This window comes from Atractosteus spatula, unplaced genomic scaffold (genome assembly GCF_055471065.1).
Source record: "Atractosteus spatula isolate fAtrSpa1 unplaced genomic scaffold, fAtrSpa1.hap1 Scaffold_210, whole genome shotgun sequence".
NCBI lineage: Eukaryota > Metazoa > Chordata > Actinopteri > Semionotiformes > Lepisosteidae > Atractosteus > Atractosteus spatula.
In genome coordinates this window covers 10,410-34,936 of record NW_028296776.1, presented here as the reverse complement: position 1 = coordinate 34,936, position 24,527 = coordinate 10,410, and the positions used below count along the sequence as shown (strand labels likewise).

The 24,527-nt window shown below is 53.3% G+C and overlaps 3 protein-coding genes across 3 annotated transcripts; 1 reads left to right on the top strand and 2 right to left on the bottom strand.

Annotated features, from left to right (window-relative positions):
• Positions 1-223: 223 nt before the first annotated feature.
• On the bottom strand, positions 224-1,443 carry LOC148808450 (RING finger protein 225-like). The gene has a single exon (XM_088909409.1). It carries the CDS (start codon positions 1,441-1,443, stop codon positions 883-885), a length of 561 nt encoding a protein of 186 aa, XP_088765535.1. The 3' UTR covers positions 224-882.
• Positions 1,444-10,285: 8,842 nt separating this feature from the next.
• On the top strand, positions 10,286-10,930 carry LOC148808449 (RING finger protein 223-like). The gene has a single exon (XM_088909407.1). It carries the CDS (start codon positions 10,286-10,288, stop codon positions 10,928-10,930), a length of 645 nt encoding a protein of 214 aa, XP_088765533.1.
• A 1,997-nt stretch (positions 10,931-12,927) lies between these two features.
• Positions 12,928-23,945, bottom strand: LOC148808448 (WD repeat-containing protein 31-like). The gene is made up of 11 exons (XM_088909408.1): positions 23,721-23,945; positions 22,392-22,521; positions 21,950-22,024; positions 21,586-21,730; positions 20,660-20,760; positions 19,748-19,815; positions 19,481-19,622; positions 17,941-18,103; positions 16,781-16,949; positions 13,628-13,778; positions 12,928-12,966 (listed from the first exon to the last, which is right to left on the bottom strand). Exons 1-11 carry the CDS (start codon positions 23,765-23,767, stop codon positions 12,928-12,930), a joined length of 1,230 nt encoding a protein of 409 aa, XP_088765534.1. The 5' UTR covers positions 23,768-23,945.
• Positions 23,946-24,527: the final 582 nt, after the last annotated feature.

Genomic DNA, 24,527 nt, shown 5'->3' with positions numbered 1-24,527 from the left:
AGCACTACAGTTGAGGTTTGAAGAGAAACTTCCCCCTCTGAAACCAACGTGATGTGCTAGACAATGATGCAAATAAGTCACAACATGTGGCTTGTGAAGGATGCACAGAAATGCATGTGATGTTTTCCATTCTTTGTTTATGTATGTAAATTTATATATACAATGCATAGAATATTTCTTTCCTCTTTGGTATTCTATATTTACACAATATCTTGCAGCATATCTTTTTTCCTGTCTTAATTATTGTTTTAAGAATTTCTTCCAGAAGTGCCCTTGTATGTTAAATCCGTTCCTTGGTACGCTTTAAGTAATAACGTAGATTATTAACTTATTCCATATGAAGTTATTATACAGAAGTATATTTAAGGAAGTCGGAGTCTTACAATGATCTCTCCGGTGAGCCACCTGCTCTCCCACGTATACTTACTAAAAACACATCCGATGGGTAGTAAAAACCAGTACTATGTATTGGTGTTGCATTCTTAATGCATCTCCACATACGAGGTAAAACAGATAGTTGTCGACTCTTCAGTCTTCAGGCAATTCAGTATGTTCTCCGTCAAATAAGGGTTAAAGGCGTTTCTTCCTCGAATTTCTAAGCTGCGCTATAAAGAGTTGTCAAAACCCAGCCCGGCTGTGGGAAGTCATTAGGAAAATCGGGTCTCGCTTTCGTGTCCTCGAAATGCCAGTCACTTGATAAACGCATTTGGGAGAAGAGGGCACGCCGTTGCTCCATGGCGCTAAGGCCAGCCAGCTCACAAGTCATCCCAATGCAATCTTCTCTTGGCCTACTTTTGCAAAGAAATGTGCTTTGCGCCGCGGTGCAGCCCGTGGGGAACCCCCCCCCCCTCCGTCTCTCCGCAGGGCTGTGGTGGCCACCTCTTAGTTCTTGCCGATGATGAAGATGATGGTGCAGGTGATCAGCACCATGGACAGCACCACCGACACCATGATGAAGGCGCGGCAGAGGGGCTTGCTGGACAGGTGCATCACGGCGCTGCCCTGGCTCTGGCCCCCGGCGGCGCGGTCACTGGGCAGCCCCACATCCAGAGACTGGGTGACGGTACAGAGCGGGGGCAGGCCGTGGGCCTCGGTGGGCCTCTTCACCAGCAGCCGCCCCTTGTTCCGGTTGAAGCGGATGCTGTAGACGCGCTGCATGGCCTCGGGGAGGTAGGAGAGGATGGCAGGGTTGTTGTCCAGCTTGGGCAGCCCCAGGTTGGGCAGCGGGGTCAGACCCCGGCACAGGGGGCAGCGGATGGTTTCCGGCTGGGAGGACTTGACGTTCATGCGCGCCAGGCACTCCAGGCAGAAGGTGTGCTGGCACTGCAGCATCTTGGGGGTGCGGAAGACGTTGTTGAACTGGCTGAAGCAGATGGCACACTCGAGGTCGGGGGGGACCTCGCCCGGGCCCCCCCAGAACTGTGGCTCGCGCTCCGGCTCCATGCTGACCCCTGTGTCCCGTCAGGGGGTGGGATGGGGGGGGGACCTCAGCGGATCATCGGCCGCTGTCCACGTTTGTCATGGTCTGGACCGACCTGCAGAACAACACCATTAGAACCGTTCTCCGAACCTACGTAGCTCAGCTCCTGGCCCGGGAGAGTTGGCAAACCCAGCGGCCCCTCTCCGTTTTGTTTTAAGTTCTTCACGGTTTCTACCCTGTGAGCAAACCAGCTTGACCTGGAAGGTAGGTAGGTCTCTTTTCAGACCATCAAGGCCCATGGGGGAATGGGGGGCAAGGGCCCACCATTCTTCTCAACCATCCGACACTGGAGGTGGAGGTGATGTGGTCAGTATCACACTCCGGCCGGCCCATTATCCCCGGAAGGATTAACCTCCGGTACTCATTTGGAAAGCAGGTTGTGGACCTGGGAGAAGTCTGGAAGGGATTAGAGCAAGCTACATCGCTGGCCCCTACCTGGGATTGAACCCGGGACCTTCCAGTCAGGAGCTAGATGCCCTTGCCCTCTGAGCTACCACAGCTCCCTAGACCTGGAAAAACCCCCTCCAAATTTATTAGCTTATCCCTTCCTGTTTGTCAGGGTAAATTTGCATGAGATATTCTTGGTTTTCCCGGTCCTTGCCTTGTGATGGAAGAATGACTGCTTCTCTCATGTGTCATTGTGAAATCGGGCACAGCTAAATCTCGGATTGTAGCGTGTAGGACTGGGAATAGTAATGTTAACAGGGAAATGGAACAGTTAAGTAACAATATCCTGTGCTGTTTGGTTGCTTAGTCATGCTTACGAGCTCAGGTTTCAGGGATTGAGAAAATGCAAAAAAGATCTGAGAGGGCACGTCAGTGTTGTTCACTGTAGCCCATTGTGTTCCAGAGTAACATGACAGTCAGGAAATAAATTGCCACATTTCCAAGTAATAATAATACCTGTATTATATTGTTTCTAAAATAACATGATAAAACTCTAAAACATGTATTAATACATATGTTACCCAGTGCACAACAGTCCTTGAAGCTATCTGGATAAAAGGAAATGGAGAACATTTACACCTGGGTAGATGCTAGTACAGCTAAAGACAGCTCTGGAAGTCTGTGGTAGGCAGCAGAAGATATTGCTCTTCCAGTCACTGCAGTGTGAAACGGGAGATGGGAAGAGAACCATCACTCGGCAGCCAAGCAAAACAGGTGGGCAGGAGAAGATCGTGTGGCAGTCCAGAATAGTAGCCTGATGCAGACAACGGAAAAGAGCTGCTGCTTTCTGACGTTGGCTACGCATAACGGAGTAGTGGATAAGAATTTATTCTGAGCTGCCCTCTTGAAAAGGAATATCAGCTAAGTTTGGGAGGGAAACGGTTGAGGGCCAGCACCAACTAGTGGGACTCCAAACGAAGGGGTGGGAACCTTTCTCTGTAGCTCTCTAGGCCCAAGCTACAGCAGAGTGGAAACTGGCTGGGGCCGTAGGCGCGGTGGGTTAGACGCTCGACCGGAAATGGAAAGAGAAAGGGGGGAGATTAGGAAAGGAGAGGGGGAAGGGTGACAAAGCTGGTGCCGTTGTTCAGAGTTTCTGGAAGGCTTGCCGACATCAGGATACCAAGCAAAGCAAAATGCAGATTGTGTACTGGGCGCAGCTTGTTTTCAGTGGAGGTTTGATGCTGAAGATGCAAGAAAAGCAACTCTGGGCCTGGCCAAACGTGATAAAGGCAAGATCCCAGTAATGCCGAATGTAAAACACGTCCATCTGCGTCAGAGCGACATGCAGAGTGCTTGAAAAAGATGCTTGCGGTGCCGTGTTCAGCCAGGGTGCTTTTTTGCCCAGGGTAGCAGAAGCAGGAGATTAGAATTTGACCTCCATCTGGACTTCCGTTAAATAACATCAGACGCATATGGCGATTGGAAAGACTGGGGCAAAAGGATATTTTAAACCCAGGTATTTAAAGATCCTTGGGGTATTAACCCTGTTGTCTTTTCCAAATTGCACATTCTCTCTGAATTAAATTAGAGAGGCAGGTTCTTGGTCCTCCCTCTGATCTGTTGTGCAGTAGGGCTGCTGGATCCATCGGGGGTGAAAAGAGCTCTATCCAAAGGGATATTCCTTATATTATCGCTTTCAAAACGAACGCCAGTTTCCACTTTGCACTAAACTGTTAAACTGTCCCCAGAGGGAGAGAGGGCGAGAGGTGTTTTAAATGTCAGTGTTGCGGCGCGGCTGCCAGGTGAAAGAGGAAACCAGATCAGTGCAGAATGCTTTCTGCTCATTTGCATTTTCCAGGGCAGAAGAAAAACAGTGTTCACTCTGACACAGCACACCAGCCCGCAGCAACAAGCTGGCCTGGGCAATATAGTGAGAGAAAACTCTCTTGGAAAACAACAGGGCCTCCCTCTGCAATTTTACGACTCTTAAGATAAGACGGGTCACAGGCATATCCCCGGACAGCGATACTATCCCACCCTGGCTCATCTTGTACTTGGTAGTTCATTTATCCCAGGATCTCAATTAGCTGCTTCTTGAAACTGTGGGCATCTTGTCCCCGACTCCCACAGCCCCGTACAGACGTGTCTCCGGTTCTTCTTGTTTTAAATATGCCTCCATGTCGCTTCCCCTTGTGTTTCACTGTTCGTTCTGAAGTAGCTTACTGGGTTCTCATTGTCGGCACCTGTGAGGATTTTGAATATTTGGATCAGCTCGTCTCGATCTGTGTGTCCAGAGCAAGCTGGGGTCTGCGAAAAGACGAATTCCTAATGCAAGAAATCGTATAGGGCTGATAAAGTGATCTTATCTCTTATCTTCTCCGTTCAAGACATTCAGGTCTTTTACCCTGTCAGTCACAGATGTCCGTTTTAAGCTTGGAAATGGATCTGGTTGCTCTGTTCTGAACTAATTCCATAGTTGCACGATGTGTTTTTGTGTTGTGGTGGTCAGAATTGCGGACGGTATAGTAAGAGGTCTCTGAAGACCGTTCAGCACGTGTCAGGGGCGAGGGATGATCGGTTTTCATTTTCTTCCTCTTCGGTTTGGGGTTTCACTCTCCTGTGCTGAAAGACCGAAAGAAGTTCTACAGCTGCATTACTGTACTTCCTGTTGCAGGTGGACAGGAAGTTGGTGTTCAGCTTGGCAGTCTGCAACTGCATGCTTGAAACCGCTGAGCTTAGGGGCTGAAAGCCTGGGCGTTATGGAAAATTTGAATTGTGTTATGGAAAATTTGAATTTTGAAAAGACATTTGCTTGGCATAAAGCTGATTTTAAGAAGAAAGAACTTTAGCTGACTTATACCATTATTAATACCACCTTGGACCCAAGAGATTTTTCTTTTGCACCTCCTTTCTCTGTGCCACGCTTTCACACAGATACCCCTATCATGGTGCTATCATCATCTTTGTCATCAACAACAACTTCACCGCAAACGTGCCTGTTCATACTTCACAAGTTAGCAGTTCCAGTCGGGTGAAGCACCCGATCAAATGGCGAACTCTTCAGGCTCTAAGGCAGAGAGATGTCGCAGCAGTATCGGCAGGGCTGGTCAGAGGCTGGTAATCTCTTTCGTATCCAAAGAGACTCACCTGACCCGTGTGTGCCCACAGACGCTGCCCCTGGCTCGGCGCTGGAGAAGCTCTGCTGTGTCTGTGGTGGGGGGGCGGTAGTCGGGCTTGCCGGAGGCTCTCTCTGGCGCGGAGCAGGATGTGTGAGTCCGCCGGTCAGTGCCCGTGGGACGTACTGCTCCTCCGGCCAGTGCCCGCAGAAGCCCTCTGCTACCAGCTTCTGCAACCCCGCTCCTTCTCCCTCTCGGTCTCTGCTGTCGCTCGCTCGCTCGCTCGCTCGCTCTGTGGGCCTCATTTGAATTCTGGGATAAAATAAGGAAATGTCGACAGAATAGTCAAATGAGGCAGAGAAAAGATGGTCATTGTGCTCCTCGTGCTGGGTGAGGCGGGGCCCTTGGAGGCGAGTAGCGGAACTGCCGGCGTGAGCTCACAGTGGGGGGTGGTCGTTAACGGGGCGTCTGTGACGGCAGGGCATGACAACACGAGCGAGGATACGAACGCGAGGAGGCCACGTGGGCCACAGATCATCCTGGTTTCTGGAGCATCAAGCAGACGAGAGACATGGGAATGAACCCCCCACCTCCAACCCTCCAGCAGTGCTGGACCCCACATGTGCATTGCACAAAGGGCTACCGCCTGCAAGATAACTGCACAGAGCCACACAAAAACCGCACAAACGAGTCGGCCATACTGTGGCTTTCTGCCCGAGGCCCAGAAGCTGTGGTGTCTTTTTGTGACCAAACGCTGGATGACAAGGAAACTCCAGGGGTTTCTTCGGAGATCGTGCTGCCTCTTCTCCGCCGCGGTGCAGAAACGACACAGCTTGGAAGTGGTTTTCCTGGGGAGTTCTCGCCCCACGTGGAGTTTGCGATGGAAGACCATGAGAAGGCCGGACCCTGATCTTGCCCTCTTCCGCCTGCCACTGCTGTAGAGCGGTCTTGTCCCTCTCTCCCCCCCAACTCCAGCTCTTGATTCGAATCGCACATCTGCTCCTTCTAAACGAGGGTCTGACTGTCCCACTGAAATGAAGCCTGGAGTGGAGTCGGCTCTGATGCAACTTCAACAGCCGACAGAAACAAGAATCCCACATTTTATGTCCCAGGAGCGATCTTCCCCAGTCTGGGGAGGGACAGTAAGACAGGAAAACCAGCTCCGGCCTCCACTGCTTTCTGCTCGAGCGTTCTCCTCAGATCCGATCGGATTGGGGGGAGATGCCTTAGCCCGATAAAACTGAGCGTCGACAGAGGTCCGAGATAGGGGACAGACGGGGAAACCTGGAGTTATTTCTCCACGTTGGAAATGTTCACTGAGGTCTCCCTGGTGTTCTCTGTGTTTATATAACGATAAAATGGAAATCAAGCTGGAAAACCACAGGTCTCTGCTGCTAATGGAAAGGACCTTCTGCAGCTGGTGTCGGACTGTAGCTCCTAGATCCAGCCTAGGTCATGAAAATATGGTGGATTAGAAATGCTGTCTGGACACATGTTCAGGAATCATCTGTGTTCACTTAGGAAGATTAATAGGAAATTGCTTTTTTGGATTGATAGACGTTTCTCATGTATCATACAAGAACCGTGTTGACAATGAACTTGAGCTTCACTGCTGAGCTCGAAGCTATTTTATAGTTTAAAAATTCCACCAAGAATATACTTTCACAAGTGTAGTGGTTACAGGGATCGCATTTTGCTTTGCTATTTGCTGGTCATTACTAAAACTCGGTAACATTGCCCAAAAAAATCAATATACAGGATAAACCGTAAAGTGGAATGAGCTTACTAACTTGAAATCTCTGTTTTCTGTTTATATGGGAGCTGTTGTACAAATACTGAAGCAATAACCACAAGGAATTTCGAAATGTGTGACTACTTCTTGTGCAATGCGGCTGTGGAATAAAGATATAATGTGAATCCTGGAGAAATGTGTTCATGGGGACTTTTTTTTGTCTTGCAAAAAGTGTGCTTCATGCTGAATCTGGTGAAGAATTAATGTAGACCTGCAGGGGCAGCTTGGACACTGGCTCCAAGGTCATGCCCTTTGGCATGAAAATGGCAAAGCGCCCGGTTTTGAGCTACTGGTGAGCAGAGCATTGTACTTGTGAAGGCGGTCGGAATTCATCAATCACCGGAGAGCAAAGGGCTCGATCGTGTCCTGTCGGGGGCTGGTTGCTGTAGATTGTTCTGTGCGTTGAAGGGGGGTGTTGAGTTTTTGCGGGCTTGGATACAGGGAGTTCTCCCAGCAGACGGCGCTCCCCGAGAGAAGGGACAGTAAGTGACAGCCGGCAGGAATGGGAAGGTGCGGTTCTGGCTGGAGCTGAGAAGATACGAGGGCTGGGGGGGAGCTGTGCTGTTTGCAGGCAGCTGTTTACCCAACACGAAGTTGCCAAGAGGCATGGGAGAACAGGAAAACAGAGCCGGCTGGAGTAGGCGGGACAACAGCAGAGCCTTTTGCTGTTATCAGACAGCGAGGGGTCCTGCCCGGGCCTGCAAGACGAGAATCTGAGATTTGTTTCTTGACAGCTGTTGAGTGGGGACTTTCGATTGCCTGAGTTGGGATGTCGCCTACCGCCTGCGCCTTCTCCGGCTGCTGTAGAAGGAAGGAAAATCTGGCTCTCCTTGCAGTCGAAGCTCATCCCAGCTGGCCGCTGGCCACGGGGCCTGGGAAGTTCAGGACCCAGGACAGAAGAAGACGCGGGCACTTTTTGACGGGAGTCGAGCCAGTGAGCTGGCAGCTCTTCCGCACTTGTGGGGCGCTCGATGACTGGGCAGCTGTGTGTCCGACGGCCCGAGTGGACAGGAGCCCTCTGGAGTGAAGCTCTTGGAGATGAACTGAGTGGACATGAACCCTCTAGACTGAATCCGAACGCTGAACGCAGCAGCAGTTTCTGTTTCTGCAAAAGCATCGGTGCTTAGAAGCAAAAAGTAAGCTTGGCGAACAGTGTGAAAATGTCATTGTTTGGTATTTTCGCAATCTAAGTCGATTGCTTCCAGAAATGGAGTAAATTGATTTCAGCCCAGATGACTTGGAAGTGATGGTGATTTTCTCAACCCGATTGATTATTCACAGCCCGAACGCCTGATCTCGAAGAGCAGTTTTAATCGGGAACTCCAGCTTGTCTACCGCAGCACAATGCTCGCGACAGCGGAGCTGTTGCATGGCCCTCAAGCGCAGTGTGTGGCTTCCTTGGACTTCTAAACCAACTCTTCTGTCCCCGCCCAGCAGGGGGCGCCGTGCTCCCCGATGGTTGACTCCCCCGCCTCCTGTGCCCGAGTGCTCCATCTGCTTTGCTCCCTACAACAACGCCTTCAGGACGCCCCTGCTGCTGCCCCCTTGTGCCCACACCTTCTGCCTGCAGTGCCTGGCCTAGATGTGCGTCTTTCTCGAGCCCTCCCAGAGCCTCCAGTGTCCCATCTGCCGGACCCTGGTCCCCTTACCCCCCTGGGGGGGCCCCCAGCCTCCCACCCAATACGGAGGTGGTGTCCCAGCTGCCCCCGGGCCAGCAAGGGAATTTGCTCAGGGTCTGGAGGGAGGGGTCCCGGCTCTACTGCTGTGCCTCGGGGTCACGGGAGGCCTGACCCTCCTGCCCGTCTCCCCCGATCGCCCCGACTCGGGCCGGGAGGCCGCGGGGCCGGTCGCGGTGGTGGGCACCCCCCCCCCCCCCACCCCGGGTGGAGCGCGCACGTGTAGTGTGTGGTGTGGGTGGGGCTCCTGCTGCTGCTGATCTGCGTCTTCACAGTCACGTTCTCCCCCGTTTACAGCAGGAGGCGGCCTGGGGGGAGACCGGGGGCTGCGGCGGCGGCACCCCTCAACGCCAGCAGCTCCTCTTCTCGCTAGCCTGAGCCGCGGCCGTGAAGGGACAGGAAAACCAACCTTTCCAGGAAAACTCAACCTGACTGCGGCTTCCCCCAGACCCCCTCCCAGCAAGTTTAATGCGACTTTAGTAATGGTCGACTTGGGGGGGGGGGAGTGTTTGGTTTTTTTTGTTCCCCAAAAATAACAATCATCGCGTTTCACAAGAAGAGGCAAAGGTGGAAGCAGACATTGCCCGGAAGCAGGAGGTTAAGGGAAGGAAACAAAATCATGAGTGCTTTACGTTGCCAGGGTTGAAAACCGCCCCATTTATAATGCATTGGGTTTTTTATTGGAACGCATTAATAAAGGATGAGTGTGACACCCGGTGCCTCCTTCACGAGTCCGTTAGTGGCGCAACTCGCGCTGCTGCCAGATTAAAGTAGGGACTTTGTGTGTTGTTTTTTTTAACAGAAGTCGGGCGACCTCCTCCAGCCGGGGCTGGGCGGGCTGTTTCAGTTTGACAGGCCCGCGCTGGAGCCCTGAGGGCTCGGAGCTCTGCTTTGTTGTGGCTGTAGCCTAGTTACCCCCGGGCTCCAGCGCACGCGCGCGCTGCCACAACACAGCAGGTCTCCGCTCTGAGCCCCGTGTGCGCGGCGATGCTGCTGGGAGAGAGGGCTTTCCCGCGGACGTTCCCAGAGACCCGAGGGGGGGTGCCGGCGAGCCGCGCGGCGCGTGCATCTTCAGGCAGAGGGCCTCCCGCCGCCGGAGTCCGGGGAGCCCTAGACTGGCTCCCAGTGGGGAAGAGGAGGGTGGAGGGGGCTGCCTGGGTCCCAGCTGAGTGACGGCAAAAAGCGTTTTTTTTTCCACGCTCCAGGCTGAAAAGACAAAGTGGACTTCTTGGGGAGTTCTGATCCCTTATTCGGCGACCTGCCGAAAAACCCCTTCTGTTTCCGTTTTGTTTTTTCCCCCCTCTCCATTTGGCATCGTTTTGACGGCTCCGCCAAGATCGCCATCACTCCCGGTACCTGATTGGTTTTCTCTGATTGGACTCGACGGCGATGCGTCCCCGGTGCGCGCCACGCCAGCCCGGCCGCAGGTCCGCTTGGCAGCAGGGCTGAGGGCCGCGAGGTGAACTACAGCCGCTGGGGGCCCACCGGGTTGCTGGGGCGGGCGGCGTCTTTCGCGGGCGGTGCGGCGGAGGAGCTCGCCCAGCAGGAATTTGCAAGCCGCCTGCTGCGGGGCGGCTGCCCCTACTGGTCCTGCCGGTTGCTGGCTTGCAGGTGGCTGTTCGGTAGCCTGCGATGCGCGCGGTTTGCTGCGTGGAGCGGTGTGGTGCGCGTTCGGGCTGGAAGACGGGATCGCCTTGCAGGCTTGCTCGGAACGCGCAGCGGCTTTTGCAGTTCTCCGCCACCCCCCCCTCTGCCACCACAGCTGTTTCCGCTCATCTGGGGAGCGAGGGGGCGTCCTTCTCTGGGGGGACCCGAGGAGCTCAGCCCACTCGAGATGGAGCTAAAAGCAGGTCTGGCCGCCGTTTCTGCCCCCCTCCCTGCAGGGGGCGCTGCGGTGCCAGGGGCCGACGCCTTGTCCTCGGCGCCCGAGTGCCCCATCTGCTTCGCCCCCTACGACAACGCCTTCAGGACGCCCCTGCTGCTGCCCCCCTGCGCCCACACCTTCTGCCTGCAGTGCCTGGCCCAGATGTGCCTCTACCTCAAGCCCTCCCAGAGCTTCCAGTGCCCGCTCTGTCGGGCCCTCGTCCCTCTCCCCCTTGGGGGCGTCCCCGGCCTGCCCCCCAACATGGAGGTGGTGGCCCTGCTGCCCCCGGACCAGAGAGGGAGCCTGCAGCGGGTCTGGCTGGAGGGGTCGCAGCTCTGCTACTGGAAACCCCAGCCGGCTTACAACCCGGGTCCGCTGGCGCCGGGTCCCAGCCAGGACGTGCTGGTCAAGCTCCAGCTGACCGGGAGCCCCCTGGGCCAGCCAGCTCCGGGGCAGGCGGTCAACCTGGTGACGGTCAGGGCGCACCGCAGACCGCTGGCCTGCCGGGACCTGTGCCACAGCTTCTGGTGCCTGCTGCTGCTGGTCGCGGCCTGCTTTGTCTCCCTCTTCTGCGCCATCTTCTTCCCCATCTACGTCACGCGGCGCGGCCCCTGAGCGAGAGCCCCCGCCCCCTCAAAATCAGCACCACCCAAGACTATTTTTAATTTTTTTTTCCCCCTGACAGGACTCCCCCCCCCACCCCCACCCCCCGACAGGGGTATAAACCTTCAGCCTTCTGCACAAGCATCTGCATCTGGCCATGCACGCCGCACCGAGCCCCGCGACCGGACACGGGTGTGTTGGTGTCGGCTCAGGCGCGTGACGGGTGTTGTGTCTCGATCCGTCTCGCCAGGTTCCTTGTTTTTAAACCGGCAGGGCTCTGTGAACGCGTGAAGGAGAAATCTGTCGAGAATCGCGCCGCGAAAGCTGGCTTTATTGACCAAGTTAAGTATTTTTTTTTCATCATATTGAAATGCATTGGAAATCGGAATGATTCTACGTTTCAAAACCACTGCTAACGTATTTAGGGCGAGACGGGTCTGAAAGAGGTTTAAAGTTTAAATTGTTTGCAGCTTTAAAAGTTGAAGTAGAGGTGATTTTTGTAACGGATGCTTTGGCATGTTTTCAAAAGGTCGTTTGTGCCCCAGCTTTTCTTGGACGTTTCTCTTCCCTGGGTTACTTCAGTTCTTGGATATTGCAAGGTGATTTTTTTTTTCTTGAGAAAACAAACCTGTTTTTATTGCACATGGCAATAGTGCACTCTGGGTAACATAACATTAAGAACGACCCGTACTGCTGTTAATCACAGCTTGGATTGGACAATTTTCAAAAGCTTGTGAAGGGTGGTAAATCGTGCTCAAGCAGAGAGAGGCTTTGCACAGAGTAATGGAACTACCAGAGCAAAATTGAGTAACTGTGTGCTATAACTTGATGGGATGAAAGTTGAAAGATGAAAGTGTGCTATAACTTGATGGGCTGTGTTTTAAGAACACTGCTCCAGCTCTCCTTGTAGATTAAAGATATACAGGATCCAAGGAGCCAGAGTACAATTTGCTCCCAGTATGGTGAGAGGAAGTACGACACTATGAAAGTTCAGCTCAAACTGGAGACAGACTATAAATTTTGGTGGGGGAAAAAGTAAAATGAACGGTTTTCATCACTCTGGTTTCAGCTCTGGACTGAGGCTCCTTCTGTACGGAGTCTGCATGTTCCCCAGGCTTGCATGTGTTGTATCCTGGTTCTCTGGCTTCCTCCACCCTGCACAGACAACCTGACTGGGTTAAGGCGTCTCCGGGTGCTTGTGTGTGCCCCGGAGATGGACTGGTGTCCCATCCAGTGTGTGTGCTACCGAGAAAAGTAGGGTTGTGACAACCCGGAGCTATTACAGGAATAAGTGACTCTCTGCTAATGTTTCCCATTTACAGTATAATCGGAGAGCTTGGAGAGAGAGAGAGAAAACAAAATGTGGCAAATTTTGCACTGGACCAGACTGTTTCAGAAGTGGTTTGCAGGAAACTGAGTTTTTTTTTTGCCAAAAAATTTGACCTTATTGCACAAGAAGCTGTTTAAGGACATTCGGCCAGCAGTACACCTCACTGCTGAGAGCACGAAGCCGGATCTCTGTCTGAGCAGTAGCAGTGGAGGCAGGAAATTCTGTATTGTGGTGGTAATAATTAGAGCACACCTGTTATATTTGGGGAAAAATGCTGTGGTACTGCTCGAGCACGTTGCATAGCAATTAAGATTGTGAGAGGAGATAAGATCACTTTATTAGCCCTATACAATTTCTTGCATTAAGAATTTCTTTTCGCAGACCCCAGCTTGCTCTCCATGAGACACACAGACAGGGAGATTTGATTCAGCTGTGGGATTTGAACCGGCAACCTCCCAGCCACAGGCATAGATCCTGAGCCACAGAGCCCCCGCTCCGCCTAGGTGCTTTCCTAAAGTGTAACGAGCAAGAGAAACCATCTCCTCCAGCGTCTAAATCCGTTCAATTTCTACAGTTTTGTGAACGGCAGCCTGGTCTGTTTTAGTTCTGGAGGGGTGCACAGCCTGTGGGTACCTGCACCGCCTTCGCTGTTTAGTTTGCAATGGCTTGTGAAGGTTTGTTATGCAGGGAGCTGGCTTGTTTTACTCTGGAAATCAAACTGGCACAATGAAAGCAGGGCTTGAGAAGAAATCCCTGCTGATATTTTCAATTTGTTTTAAAGAAAAGCAATAATTAGTCCACTGCATTCAGGACTGTTATGGAGGGGTGTATTAGATTCTACAAGGGCTGAAAGAATAAAACGCACTATAAACTACCATCTTTTGCACAAAATAGTTCCGTTTGTCCAAAAGACTGTGTGACGTCTCTCAAATAGATTTACGTGTATTTGAGACACACACGTAATGTGTCATGTGCTTTGGAAACGTCATTGTCGTCACAATGTTTCACTTTTTTTTTTCTGTACAAAAAGATTTTTCAGACAGGTTTTCAAAATATGAATGAATCAATGAAGCTATTACAACATCATTTCTGGAATTAGGTCTTGCGTTGTGCATGATGGTTCAAAATACTTTTGTTTCATGTCTGAAAGAAGATCCATGTGGATTTTGAGGCAGGATCTAATTCCTATTAATGAGATCTTATTAAGAATCTAAGAAATTTGATCTTAATGCTTATGAATGCTACATATCTTGTGAGGGGAGAACTGCGTCTTGTGAGGTCTGAACTTTTTTTTCCCAAAATGTAAACAGGGGCTGGTGTTGATCAAGACGCGCAAGGACAACGCTGCCTTTCAAAAGTGTCGAAAATGTCGTTGGCACGTGTCCCGTGTTGCCCGGGGTGCTGCTGGTCTCCAGGCTCCAGGGAGCATCAAACAGAGGCAGGGAGGGCGTGGGTCTCAGCCTGGCCATTGTGTGTGGAGCGTGGAGCTGGCCGGGGGGGGCGTGTGAGGGCACGTTGGTGCTTGCACGACTAGGGGGCAGAGCGGAGGGGGGGGGAAGCCACAGGCTGCGAATCTGCATCAAACCACTGCTTTCCAGTCCCGGCAGGTCAGCGGGTAATGAGAACTGCAGCCGCCAGCACCACAGGAACACGTGTGACAGCCATAGATGACGAAGAGGGGTAAATATCCGGATGGACAGACAGGGAAATGGATAGAGAGAAAAACTAGTCTGGATCGACCGTCTCGGTCATCGATTTTGTGATTTCCGAAAATGAGGGGGAGAGAGACGGCGGTCTGCCTCCAGGCGTTCAAAACCATAAATTCACGTTGCGTTTTCAGAACCAAAAGCTCTAGAAAACATTTTCTTAACTCTATTCAGATGAAGGCCTTGGTTAAAAAGGGCTGGGAAAGTGGGGGGCCTGATTGTGCTATTTTTTCCGGGAGAACAAAAGGAAACCAGCAAATGTTGTGCTCAATTGACCTTTTATAACTTGGATCGAAGAGGGTCATCAACATTGTCCATCTGGGACCTTTCTTGGATTTTTCCCTCTCACCCCTTGATGGGACACGCTGAGACAATTCCATTTCCTGAGGCCGAAATATAGACTGGTTTCAACTCTGGACTGGGGCTCCTTCTGTACGGAGTCTGCATGTTCCCCAGGCTTGCATGTGTTGTATCCTGGTTCTCCGGTTTCCTCCACCCTGCACCGACAACCTGACTGGGTTAAGGCGTCTCCTTGTACTTGTGTGTGCCCGCTGATGAACTGGTGTCCCATCCAGTGTGTGGAATTCTCCAGTCTTTGAGAGCTGCAGGAGACAGGCCCAACCCCGCACCCAGTTACAGCTTGAAGTCAAAATTAATGGGGCGAGTAGCCACTGAAGCTCCTGCGTTTTCGCCCTCTTCATCCTGCCTACCCCTGCACCCAGTATCATCCCTGCAGCCTCGACCTGTGCTCTGCTCTCCTTAATCACTTCTGAGCTGCTGCGGAGATCACGAGCAGGAGCCCTTGGGCACTCTGGAAGGGCAGGGGCTTTAATGAGCGGGTCTTGCCTTGAAACGCTCCGAACGATGTTTGCAAATGCACTGGAGTGTCAAATGTGTATTCACTTTTTTTTTTCTTTTCCCAAACTCAGACGCACACTGAACCAGATCAGCCCGGAGATTATGCGCGCACACACGCATTTTTTAGGAACCAATGCTCAACTCACAGAACTAAAGACGTTTTTTTTACAGAGGTCTATTTCCATGCTGAACACCAAATAGCACTGATAAAGATCTGCTCTCTGCAGAACAGGTTTGCTGTATACAAAGGAGAAAGCTGCAGCATTGGTACTGCTAACAACTTCATATAGTGTTTATTCCAAAAACGCAAAACAGAGACACAACAGCACAGTGTCACAGCAGTGTTACAACTTTTCTATTCAAAATGTTTACAATTCATTATTTCGCAGTACGAAAACCCCCTGGAGTGACCAGGGAGGAAACAGTTAATTGCACATTACCTGATAAAAACTAAAATCACTAGTCTTTGCTCTGTACAATAGGCAGAAAGTAAATGAAGAACTGAATTAATTCGCTGGTTCTTGCTGAGAAAAACAGTGATTCAGTAATCAGCGGGTGTATTTAGCACCTGTGGCCTACAAGAGGGAGTTCAGAAATGCTGAATCGGAATCTGAAGTCTTCAGCTCTTCTTATTGCTAGTTTTATTGTTTTACTCCTATTAAAATAAATTAGTGCTGTATTCAACATTTTGCAGATTTGGACCATTTTTTATTCTGTTTGAAAGTGCAGTTGCAGAGTTTGAGTATACAGTGCGAATTCAGGTTGTCGGGTGCCAGACTGTCCTTCTTTGCACCACTGGTTAGGGCTTGGCAGAAGACTGTGTCATTTCCAGCATAGGAAAGGTGGCCTTCAATAACATGCATTCAGATAACAAGACACTAATTGATCTTTGCAGTTAAACCTCAGCATACAAACATAGCAATCTACAACATGCACTGTTTTCCTAGAGGTGATTCCATGTTCAACAGTTTCATCTTTAAAATGTAAAATTCAGTCTACTTATGCAATTGCTTTTTATTTACCAGATGAACCTGAGATCTAGACCACTTCTAAAGGAAGAACCATCGCATTATCTATTTGCATGTAGCTGATTATCTGCGTTACTTAACTCGCTTTTTTTCCCTGTCTGTAAGCTTAACTTTAATCGCCTAAGCTAAGGCGCTCAACAGATGTTTCACAAGAAAGCAGGGGAGAGGTAGTAGGGGAACTACAAGGCTATTTTTATATTGCAGGGTTAGAAAGAATCGGGATCGAGGAAGTGCATTTCAGACCCCAAAGACAGTAAAATAGACACAGTAATTTGTAAAACCTCCCAATTACATCACAAAATAGACTCAATTTCCAGGTCTGCGCAGGCGCCATGTTCTGCGATTCAGATCGAGGCAACAAACCTCCCGGGGGTGTTGTGCAGCCCCATGACACTGTAAACAAGTAGGCTTGCGCATACAGCTCTTTTAATCCAATAGAAATAGTGCTCTCGGCTTGGAGATGGTTCTGCCAACAGCTACTACTCGTTAACTCCGCCTCCAGATCACGGCGTGGGACATTTCCGCTGCACGACCTGTACTTATCCGCTCGCCCATCCCAGTACAGCAGTCGTCGCGGTGACTAGTGAGCAGGAAGGGCCGTTCTTGCAAACTCTCGCTCTAGTGAGCAGGAAGCGCCTTTCCCCCACGTTCCCCATTTTGTGCTTAATTTGAAATTTGTGCATTTTGTCAATGCTGTTCATGAATCTAGTTTGTAACTGAGATTTAATAACAGGTCTGAGAAACTGGGACTGCAGCTCCCCTGTATCGGTGATCGAACCCTCCCGCGATACTCCAGGCGTGCGGCCTTGGCCACACACAGACCTTCCTCTCCAGTTCCCTGCTGGCTGCAGCCGAAGCTGCGGGCGCGTTCTTGCCGCGGGCGGGGAAGTCGCCCCCCCCCCCTCTCCTCTCCTCCGGCGCGGGCAGGTGGGCGCCTCACCAGCGGGCCTGGGCGCTCAGCCGGAGCCCCTGGCCGCCGCCGCCGCCGCGCTCCGTGCGGAGCAGGTGGACGCCCGTGTTGAAGGCGGCGCACAGCAGGCTGGCGGCGTCGCCCGCGGCGAGCGAGGACAGCGGGCCGGAGCCGTCGAGCTGCAGCGCGGCCAGGCAGGCTGCAAGAGGGCGGAGGCACAGGGAAATCCCGTCAGTCCCCAGGGCGGTCCCCGCGGAAACGAGACGAGCCCAGCGTGGGTGGTGGTAGGCAGCGAAATTATCCGCGGATCTCATCCAGCGGTTTGTCGGAAGAGGCCGGGATGTCGGATTTGACAACAGCGGGGTTGGGATGTTACCCCGGCGTCCTGGCCAAATTCCCCCCTGGCCTTTACTAATCACGGCCTCCTAACAACCCCCATCTCCGAACTGGCTCCATCACTCTGCTCTCCTCCCCACTGAGAGCTGGTGTGTGGGGAGCGGACTGGCGCAGCATCCAGGTGGGGCTGCACACTGGTGGCGGCAGTGGGATTCCCCATCACCTGTACAGCGCTTGGAGCGGAGTGTCCAGAAAAGTGCTCTGTAAGTGCAGGCTATTATAATTAAGCAATTAACAGGGCGGGGCGTCTTGTTCCAGTCCCCCACACCCCTCGGAGGAAAGAGGCGCCTCCTGTTCTCGGTTTTAAAACGCCCTTCCCCCTTGGTTTCCATGTGGCTGCTCGGGTTTGTGGGTCACCAGTGCCGCGAGGGAGACTAGTGGGGTCGACAATTGGCTGTGAGAGTGCTCTGGATTGCAAGGCCCTGTATAACAATAAAACGGAATGATTGATCGGGTGATCAGAGCCTGGACCCTGAACCCTTCCAGAGATGCCTTTCATCGCGGCGGGGGGGGGGGGGGAATAAGGGGCAATTTTGAAGCGGTGTGGTGCGTCTAACACAAGAGGGGGTGACTGGCAGGCGTGTTACCCGGCTGTCGTGCTCTCACTCTTATCCTGGAGCAAGATCAGTCTCTCTTTATTAGGGCGAGAGACCTCCAATGTGCTATAGCACCCCGCCGCGGGATTCGTGACGCCCCCCCCGTCCCCGTCCCTGAATCGCGGTCGGTCGAGCCCCCCCCCCCCATCCCCGAACGCCGCCTCTTGCGGTCAGTCGGGGGCCGGCCCCGGGCCCTACCTGCGGAGCTCTGGTCCCAGACCCTCACGGAGCCGTCGTGGGAGGAGGTGGCCAGGGCCGGGGGCGAGCCGGGGCGAGCCGGCAGGAAGAGGCAGCAGGAGGCGCTGTGCAGGTGGCCGCGGTACTCGCACGCCCAGGCGCCGGTCTGCCGCAGGTCCCACAGCTACGCCGCACACAGCGCGAGAGAGCAAGACGGGGGTGTGGGAGAGCGGGGGGGAGCACGGGAGCCCCCCCCTCCCCGAGTGGCATGCAAGGACAGGGGGGTTGGTTCGGCTCAGGGCAGCAGCAAACAGACCCATCTGATCACGGGAACAGGGAAAGGTTTATTCCCTGCTGCAGGGAACAGGAAAGAGACCACCTTTCGGCTGCAGAGCTCTCTTCAGGCGTCTCCTTGCTTTACCTTTCAGCAGGGAATAAACCTTTCCCTCTTCCTCCCTTTGCAGCGCCTACGTGTCAATGCAGCTCCCGGCTCGAACGTTGACTAATCTTTTCATCGGCTCCGGCCTGTTTTCCGACGCCAGCACGTTCACTGCCAAACGTCTTAACAGAAATGAGTATTATTAATAAGTCACTGAACGTTTCTGAAAGGCAGGTTGGCGGGGGGGGGTGCTCGGTCTTTAAGGGGAAGCTTCCAACAGCACAACCCCTTCACCGAGAGAGACCCACACCCTTGTAACCAGCCTTACTGGTGCACGTCGCTGGCAACGCTAACTCTGCCGCGGGAGGGTCTCGGCTCGTGAAGCGAAGAAGGGGCCAGCAGGAGGAAAAGGAGAGTTTTGACTCCAGAACTTTGGACCATTTTCTTTCGACCAGCCTCGTTGTGGGAGAGCACACTCCAGTGTTAAAGCCGCTCTCTCTCTCTGCTGCTGAAACCTGTATTAGCATAACGGCTTTATTGATGGACTGTGCCCTTAAGGTAAGAGCAGAATGACTGCAAATTATTGATTAACATGCTGACACAATTCTCAGCAGGAACACGGAAAGAACAGTTGCCTAAGCAATACGGTTCCAGGCAACAAGGCGTCCCTGTCGGCGACGGTAACTTGCCATGAGAGTACGGGAAACCGCACTGTGGTGTCACGTAACAGGATGACACCTTTCTCACATCAAGCATTCCTCTTGGCTACAGGCCTACATTCTGCGAATCGGTGTTTCCACCACAGTATGTTTTCAATCCCATCTCTGATCCACTCTCCCACTGTCCATTTTCCAGGGCATAGACGGACACAAACGCACCCATGGGTACACTCACGCCAGGGCCGGTTTTCCCAGAAGCCAGTTAACCTTACCACATGTCTTTGGACAGGGGCAGCCCCCAGGGGAGACCCACATGGACTGCGAGAGACCATGCAAACTCCACACAGACAGCACCCCTGGTCAGGAATCGAACCTGGGGCCCCAGCTCTACAAGGTGGCAGTGCTAAGTGCTGTGCCGCCCTCTGGTACACTACCCGGCTGGGAATCCGGGAGTGGACACTCAGGCCGTAAGCGTGAAGCTCCTGGCCGGAGACTGGCGCCCTGCGCCCCCTCGCCCCCTTACCGTGGCCTCGCACCCCTGTCCCCCGAATCCGTTGCTGCAGCTCAGGCAGTACCGCGCGTCCGGGCTCACGTCGCAGTGCGTCTGGATGTGCTGCTTCGCGGGGAAGGCGCTGGCCACCCGGAGGCAGCGGCTGTCCCACAGCCTGCGGGGGGCGGGGGGAGACGACGAGAAAAAACGGGGCGGCCTCAGTGATCCCGTGGCGCTGCTCAGGACGCCCCCCCCCCCCCACGGGGGAGGCAGGCGCAGTGCTGACGGCGGGCTACGCACCTGATCGTTTTGTCCTCGGACGTCTGCAGGATGCAGGAGCTGCCAGGAACCCAGCAGAGGTGTGTCACCTGGGCAAAGAGAGGGGCAGGGCTGTGTGAAGACCCAGGCCCGGGGTGGGGGGGGCACAGTATCTCCATCTGCTGTCCCAAACTGATTACCAGCCTCCCCTCGTTTGTCACCCTCCTTCTGTACCCTCCTTCAGACCGGTTCTCAAATCTCGTTAACAAAATCAATTCTAGAACCGTTTTACCAAATTTCAAATTACACACAAATTCAGGAACCTTGTGCACAAACTTGCATTTTGCATTCGAGTTCCCACAAATTGCGCCGTGAGGCGGCCCTTCCTGCTCACTAGTCACCGCCCTGACTGATGTACTGTGATGTACGCGCGGATGAGTACAGGTTTTGCAGCAGAGGCGTTCCAAGGTGATCTGCAGGCAGAGTTAACAAGGAAGTAGTATTTGTTGGCAAAACTGTCCCGAACCTGAGAGCGATAGTTCTATTGAATTAAAAGAGCTGGATTCACAAGCCTGCTTGTGTACAATGGCACAGGGCTGCTTCATGTCACGAGAGGTTTTGTTGCCTTGTTCTGAATCGCAGAACATGGCGCCACGCAGACCTGGACATTTTGTGATCTAAATGGGAGGTTTTACAAGTTACTGGTGTGCATTTAACCTTCACTGTGGTTTGAAATGCCCTCATCAGTGCTGATTCTTTCTTATCAATATCATCTCACTGGCTTATCGGCAGTAATGCGTCCTCTGAGACGCCCAAGAATTCCTTGAGATTCCCCTTTCTCCTTCGGGATCTGCAGTTTTTCAGCAGGAAGGCCCAAGGGATGGCGAAGGGCCTCTCATCTCGCAGCATGGGACTGGGGGCCAGTGGGGCCGCTGACCGCACAGCCTCTCTTACCAGGTTTCTGGAAATGGAGTTTTTCAGCAGCATCTCCCCGGATTCGATGTCCCACAGGCACAGGGAATTGTCCCGGGACCCCGTGCAGAGCCGAGAGACGTCTGGGACGACACAAATCACAGCATTGTTTTACACCTCAAAATGCCATCAAATTAGAAGAGCACTCAGGTTGTTTTTGATTTATTTAAGCTGGGTCACGGTCTTGCATGGGACTGTGGTAGGTTCCGTTAACAGTGGCGTAACGGTGTAATTATTTACAACAGCCCTGTAAAACGTATTTCCATTTTGGCAGAGCTAGTCTGTCAGTGTCTGTTTATGGAATTAAACATAATGCTGGGAGAGCTGTTGGTGGGGGCCAGTAGGGGGCGCTCACCCTGGAGTCTGTATGGGTCCTAATGCCCTAGTAGAGTGAGGGGGATACTGTAAAAAACCGCCATGCTTTGGATGAGAGGTAAAACCGAGGTCCTGACTCTTGTGGTCATTAAAAACCCCAGGGAGTTTTTCTAAAAGAGTAAGGATGTGTATCAAGGTGTCCTGCCCAAATTCCCCCCTGGCCTTTACCAGTCATGGCCTCCTAATAACCCCCATCTCTGAACTGGCTCCATCACTCTGCTCTCCTCCCCACTGAGAGCTGGTGTGTGGGGGGAGCGGACTGGCGCATCATCCAGGTGGGGGCTGCACACTGGTGGTGGTGGAGGGGATCCCCAATTCCTGTTTTCCCTGTATTACTATTTCACCAGAGTTTTCCTGGTTCCCAACAATGATCCCCGTAAGTTACATGTTCACAGTAAGCTATGTGTCATATTGGAGAATTATCAAACATAACCTAACGATTTTTCTTATAAAAGGCTGTTTGCTGGTCGCGGTTTCTGCACGGCTGTGTCATCGCGGCGTCTCTCATACCGGCGAGTGTGCAGTGTTCCCACCTGGACTGACCGCCAGACCGCTGACCACCAGGTCGTGCCCACAGAACCTCCCAACGGGCTGGTCCCCTCTGTCCAGATCCCACATAAGGACGGTCTTGTCCCTGGAAGAGCTGAAGACCCTCCTGGAGCTGTAGACACACCCCACCTGCGCAGACAGCGGGCAGTCAGCGACCCCACAGAGCAAGGCATGGGGGAGAGGAGCAGCTCAGGAAGCAGGGAAAAATCGCCTCCTCTTTCTCCACACAGAGAAAGAGATAGGGACGGAGCTTGTGAGGACTATGAGTTCACAGATCCACCGAGGACAGGGATCGTCAGCTTCTGACCATATCGGGCGTTTGTTCGGGACTGCAGCCGATAAACCAACCTTCGTCACCTCCCTCGTATGGCCCTGAAGCCTCTGGTACAGCCGGCCCGACCTCCAGTTGTACACTACAACCGCCTGGGAGGAAAGAGATGGCGATGAGTGCTTGCCGGGTAGGCTCCGGCTCTCCGCGGGTACATTCCCGTACGGTATAGAGTGGTTTGGCAACGGACGTGACATCAAGGCCCGATCTTGTGAAGGAAGCCAAGTAGAGAAACTTTCTTTTAGCGGAGAAATGTTGCCAAGGTTATATTCCCTACTAGCGAGTTTTAAAGGAGACAGGTTGATGGATTCCACCCAGGCAACAGAAATCTTCACGCCTCATCACACAAGGCTCCACAGTGTCCCTTTACAGAGGAAACGTGGGCTCATCTTCTAATAGGGAGGCTGAGGATGGGTGCCCCCCCCACGCACCAAGGGAGAATCGCCATACACCCCCTGTTACCTTGTCACTTCCCCCAGATACGCAGAGGTCGGAGGTCAAAGCCGCCACTGAGTTGACGGCGCCACTGTGCGCGGCGCTGTACTGCACCTCCTGCTCACCGGGAGGGCTGTCTTCGGCCCCCGTCACGGCCCTGCAAAGACACAATTATTCCCCTTCTGGGCGGTGAAAACGGGCGGAGCGGTGGCCCGCTGGCTCGGGATCTGTGCCTGTGACTGGAAGGTTGCCGGTTCAAATCCTGTAGCCGGCAGAGGAATCCTTCTCCGTTGGGCCCCTGAGCAAGGCCCTTCACCCCAGCTGCTCCAGGGGCGCCGTGTAAATGGCCGACCCTGCGCTCTGACCCCCAGCTTCTCTCCCTGTCTGTGTGTCTCATGGAGAGCAAGCTGGGGTCTGCGAAAAGACACATTCCTAATGCAAGAAACTGTATAGGGCTGATAAAGTGATCTGATCTTAACTAAGTGCAGCTACAGAGGAGAGGGTCTCGTTATTCAGACGAACAGCTGGTTCAATCTAGGAGGCACCTCACTGATCTAAAGCTGTTTTTTTCCTGGGCCTGGCCCCCCACCTCCGCCTCCCTGCCATCACGTCATCCTGTCCGTTTTTCACAGCCTGAAAGCAGGACCTCCGAAGTTGTCAGGTGCTGCCGTACATCAGGGTGTGACCAGTGCCTCACTACAATCCTGCACTTTTCCCAATCTGGACTGGGTTTTACACAGACACACCCGGGCCTCCTTTCTAGATACATCAGCTGAAGACCAAGGGTAATAATAAAGATGTTGGGGATACACACTGACGTGTAATGAAAACGCAAATCGACGTTTTGCGGCAGTAGCTTGCTGGGCGCATGCTTCGTCCTATTTACGGATAAGCCTGCTGGCTCAGTAGTATCGTTCCTTGGGATAGCGCAATACTGGATTTCATAAACCTGCCAAGCACTTTATGACTAGTATTAATTATGATTTATCATTACGTCTAGTGTCCCGCACTGAATTAAAATGGCCAAAATGAGCCGATGAAGAGCCGGCAAAAACTGCTGTTCCCAAAGGTCACACTTTGAGTTAACACAACCCAGTGAAAGATCAGTCATAATAATCGCTTGCACTTATATAGCGCTTTTCTGGACACTCCACTCCAAGCGCTTTACAGGTCATGGGGAATCCCACTACCGCCACCAATGTGCAGCCCCACAGAGGGACCGCCAGGGAAATGACGCTAGAAATCCGGTACGAACTAAATAACCCCGGCAAAGTAAGTGCCCGTCGGAATCTTGGGATCGAGATAACAGCGTGGGGGCGATTCGAGGTGGCGGCCCCGCCCGGGGGTGACCCCTACCTGTAGGCCGATGTCCGTCGCCTGACCTTGCTCTGCCGCTTCCCCATGTCCGCGCACGCCCGGTCAGGAGTCGGGGTGCGTGGTGCGCCGGCGCCCCCCCGCCCCAGCCAGTCAGCTGGGTCACGGCCTGCCTCCGGGTGCCATCGCCACCCCCTCCCACCACCACCACCACCGGAAGGGCCTGGCGGAGAGCAGTGACCGGCCCGGCCACGTCCCTTGGATCTGCGAGGGTGTGGGGGGAGGAGGGAGAGAGGAGACGGTTATTTCTGACCCGCGGGGATCCGACACCCCCTCCAGCCCTGTCCCCACCCCCCGCACCCCAACTCTCGGGAGACGAGCGCCCGCCGGCTGGACCGCTCGTCCCAGAAGCAGGTGCACGTCGGCTGGGGTCAACAGGGGGTCAATCCTATTACTCCGCATTACGGCTCAGTAGGATAAGCAGCTGGTGAGCGAAGGCCCTGCCGCGCTCTCTCTGTCTCCTCTGTGTCTCCCCAGCAAGTTTCCACAAGCTGAGCCTGCGGGATTCTGATCTCCCGGCTGCCATTTGCAGGAAAAGCCTCCGTTTGCCCACAAGCAGCTTTTAATGGGGACTGCCGCTGTGTGTCCCGAGACTCTCGGTATCTTACAGCCCCTAAAGGGTTGGCATTGAGAGGCGGGGAGGTGGGACTGTGGCTCAGGATCTGTGCCTGTGGCTGGGAGGTTGCCGGTTCAAATCCCGCGGCCGGCAGAGGAATCCTACTCCGTTGGGCCCCCGAGCAAGGCCCTTAACCCCAGCTGCTCCAGGGGCGCTGTATAAATGGCTGACCC

Coding starts and splice junctions, on each gene's coding strand:
- LOC148808449 (XM_088909407.1), top strand. CDS start 10,286: ATGGAGCTAAAAGCAGGTCTGGCCGCCGTTTCTGCCCCCCTCCCTGCA.
- LOC148808448 (XM_088909408.1), bottom strand. CDS start 23,767: ATGGGGAAGCGGCAGAGCAAGGTCAGGCGACGGACATCGGCCTACAG. Junction 22,522..23,720: donor CGACGGACATCGGCCTACAG/GTAGGGGTCACC, acceptor GTGTCTTTGCAG/GGCCGTGACGGGGGCCGAAG. Junction 12,967..13,627: donor CCCCGGGCAACACGGGACAC/GTGCCAACGACA, acceptor TCATTGTGCCAG/TTTGATTTCCAGAGTAAAAC.
- LOC148808450 (XM_088909409.1), bottom strand. CDS start 1,443: ATGGAGCCGGAGCGCGAGCCACAGTTCTGGGGGGGCCCGGGCGAGGTC.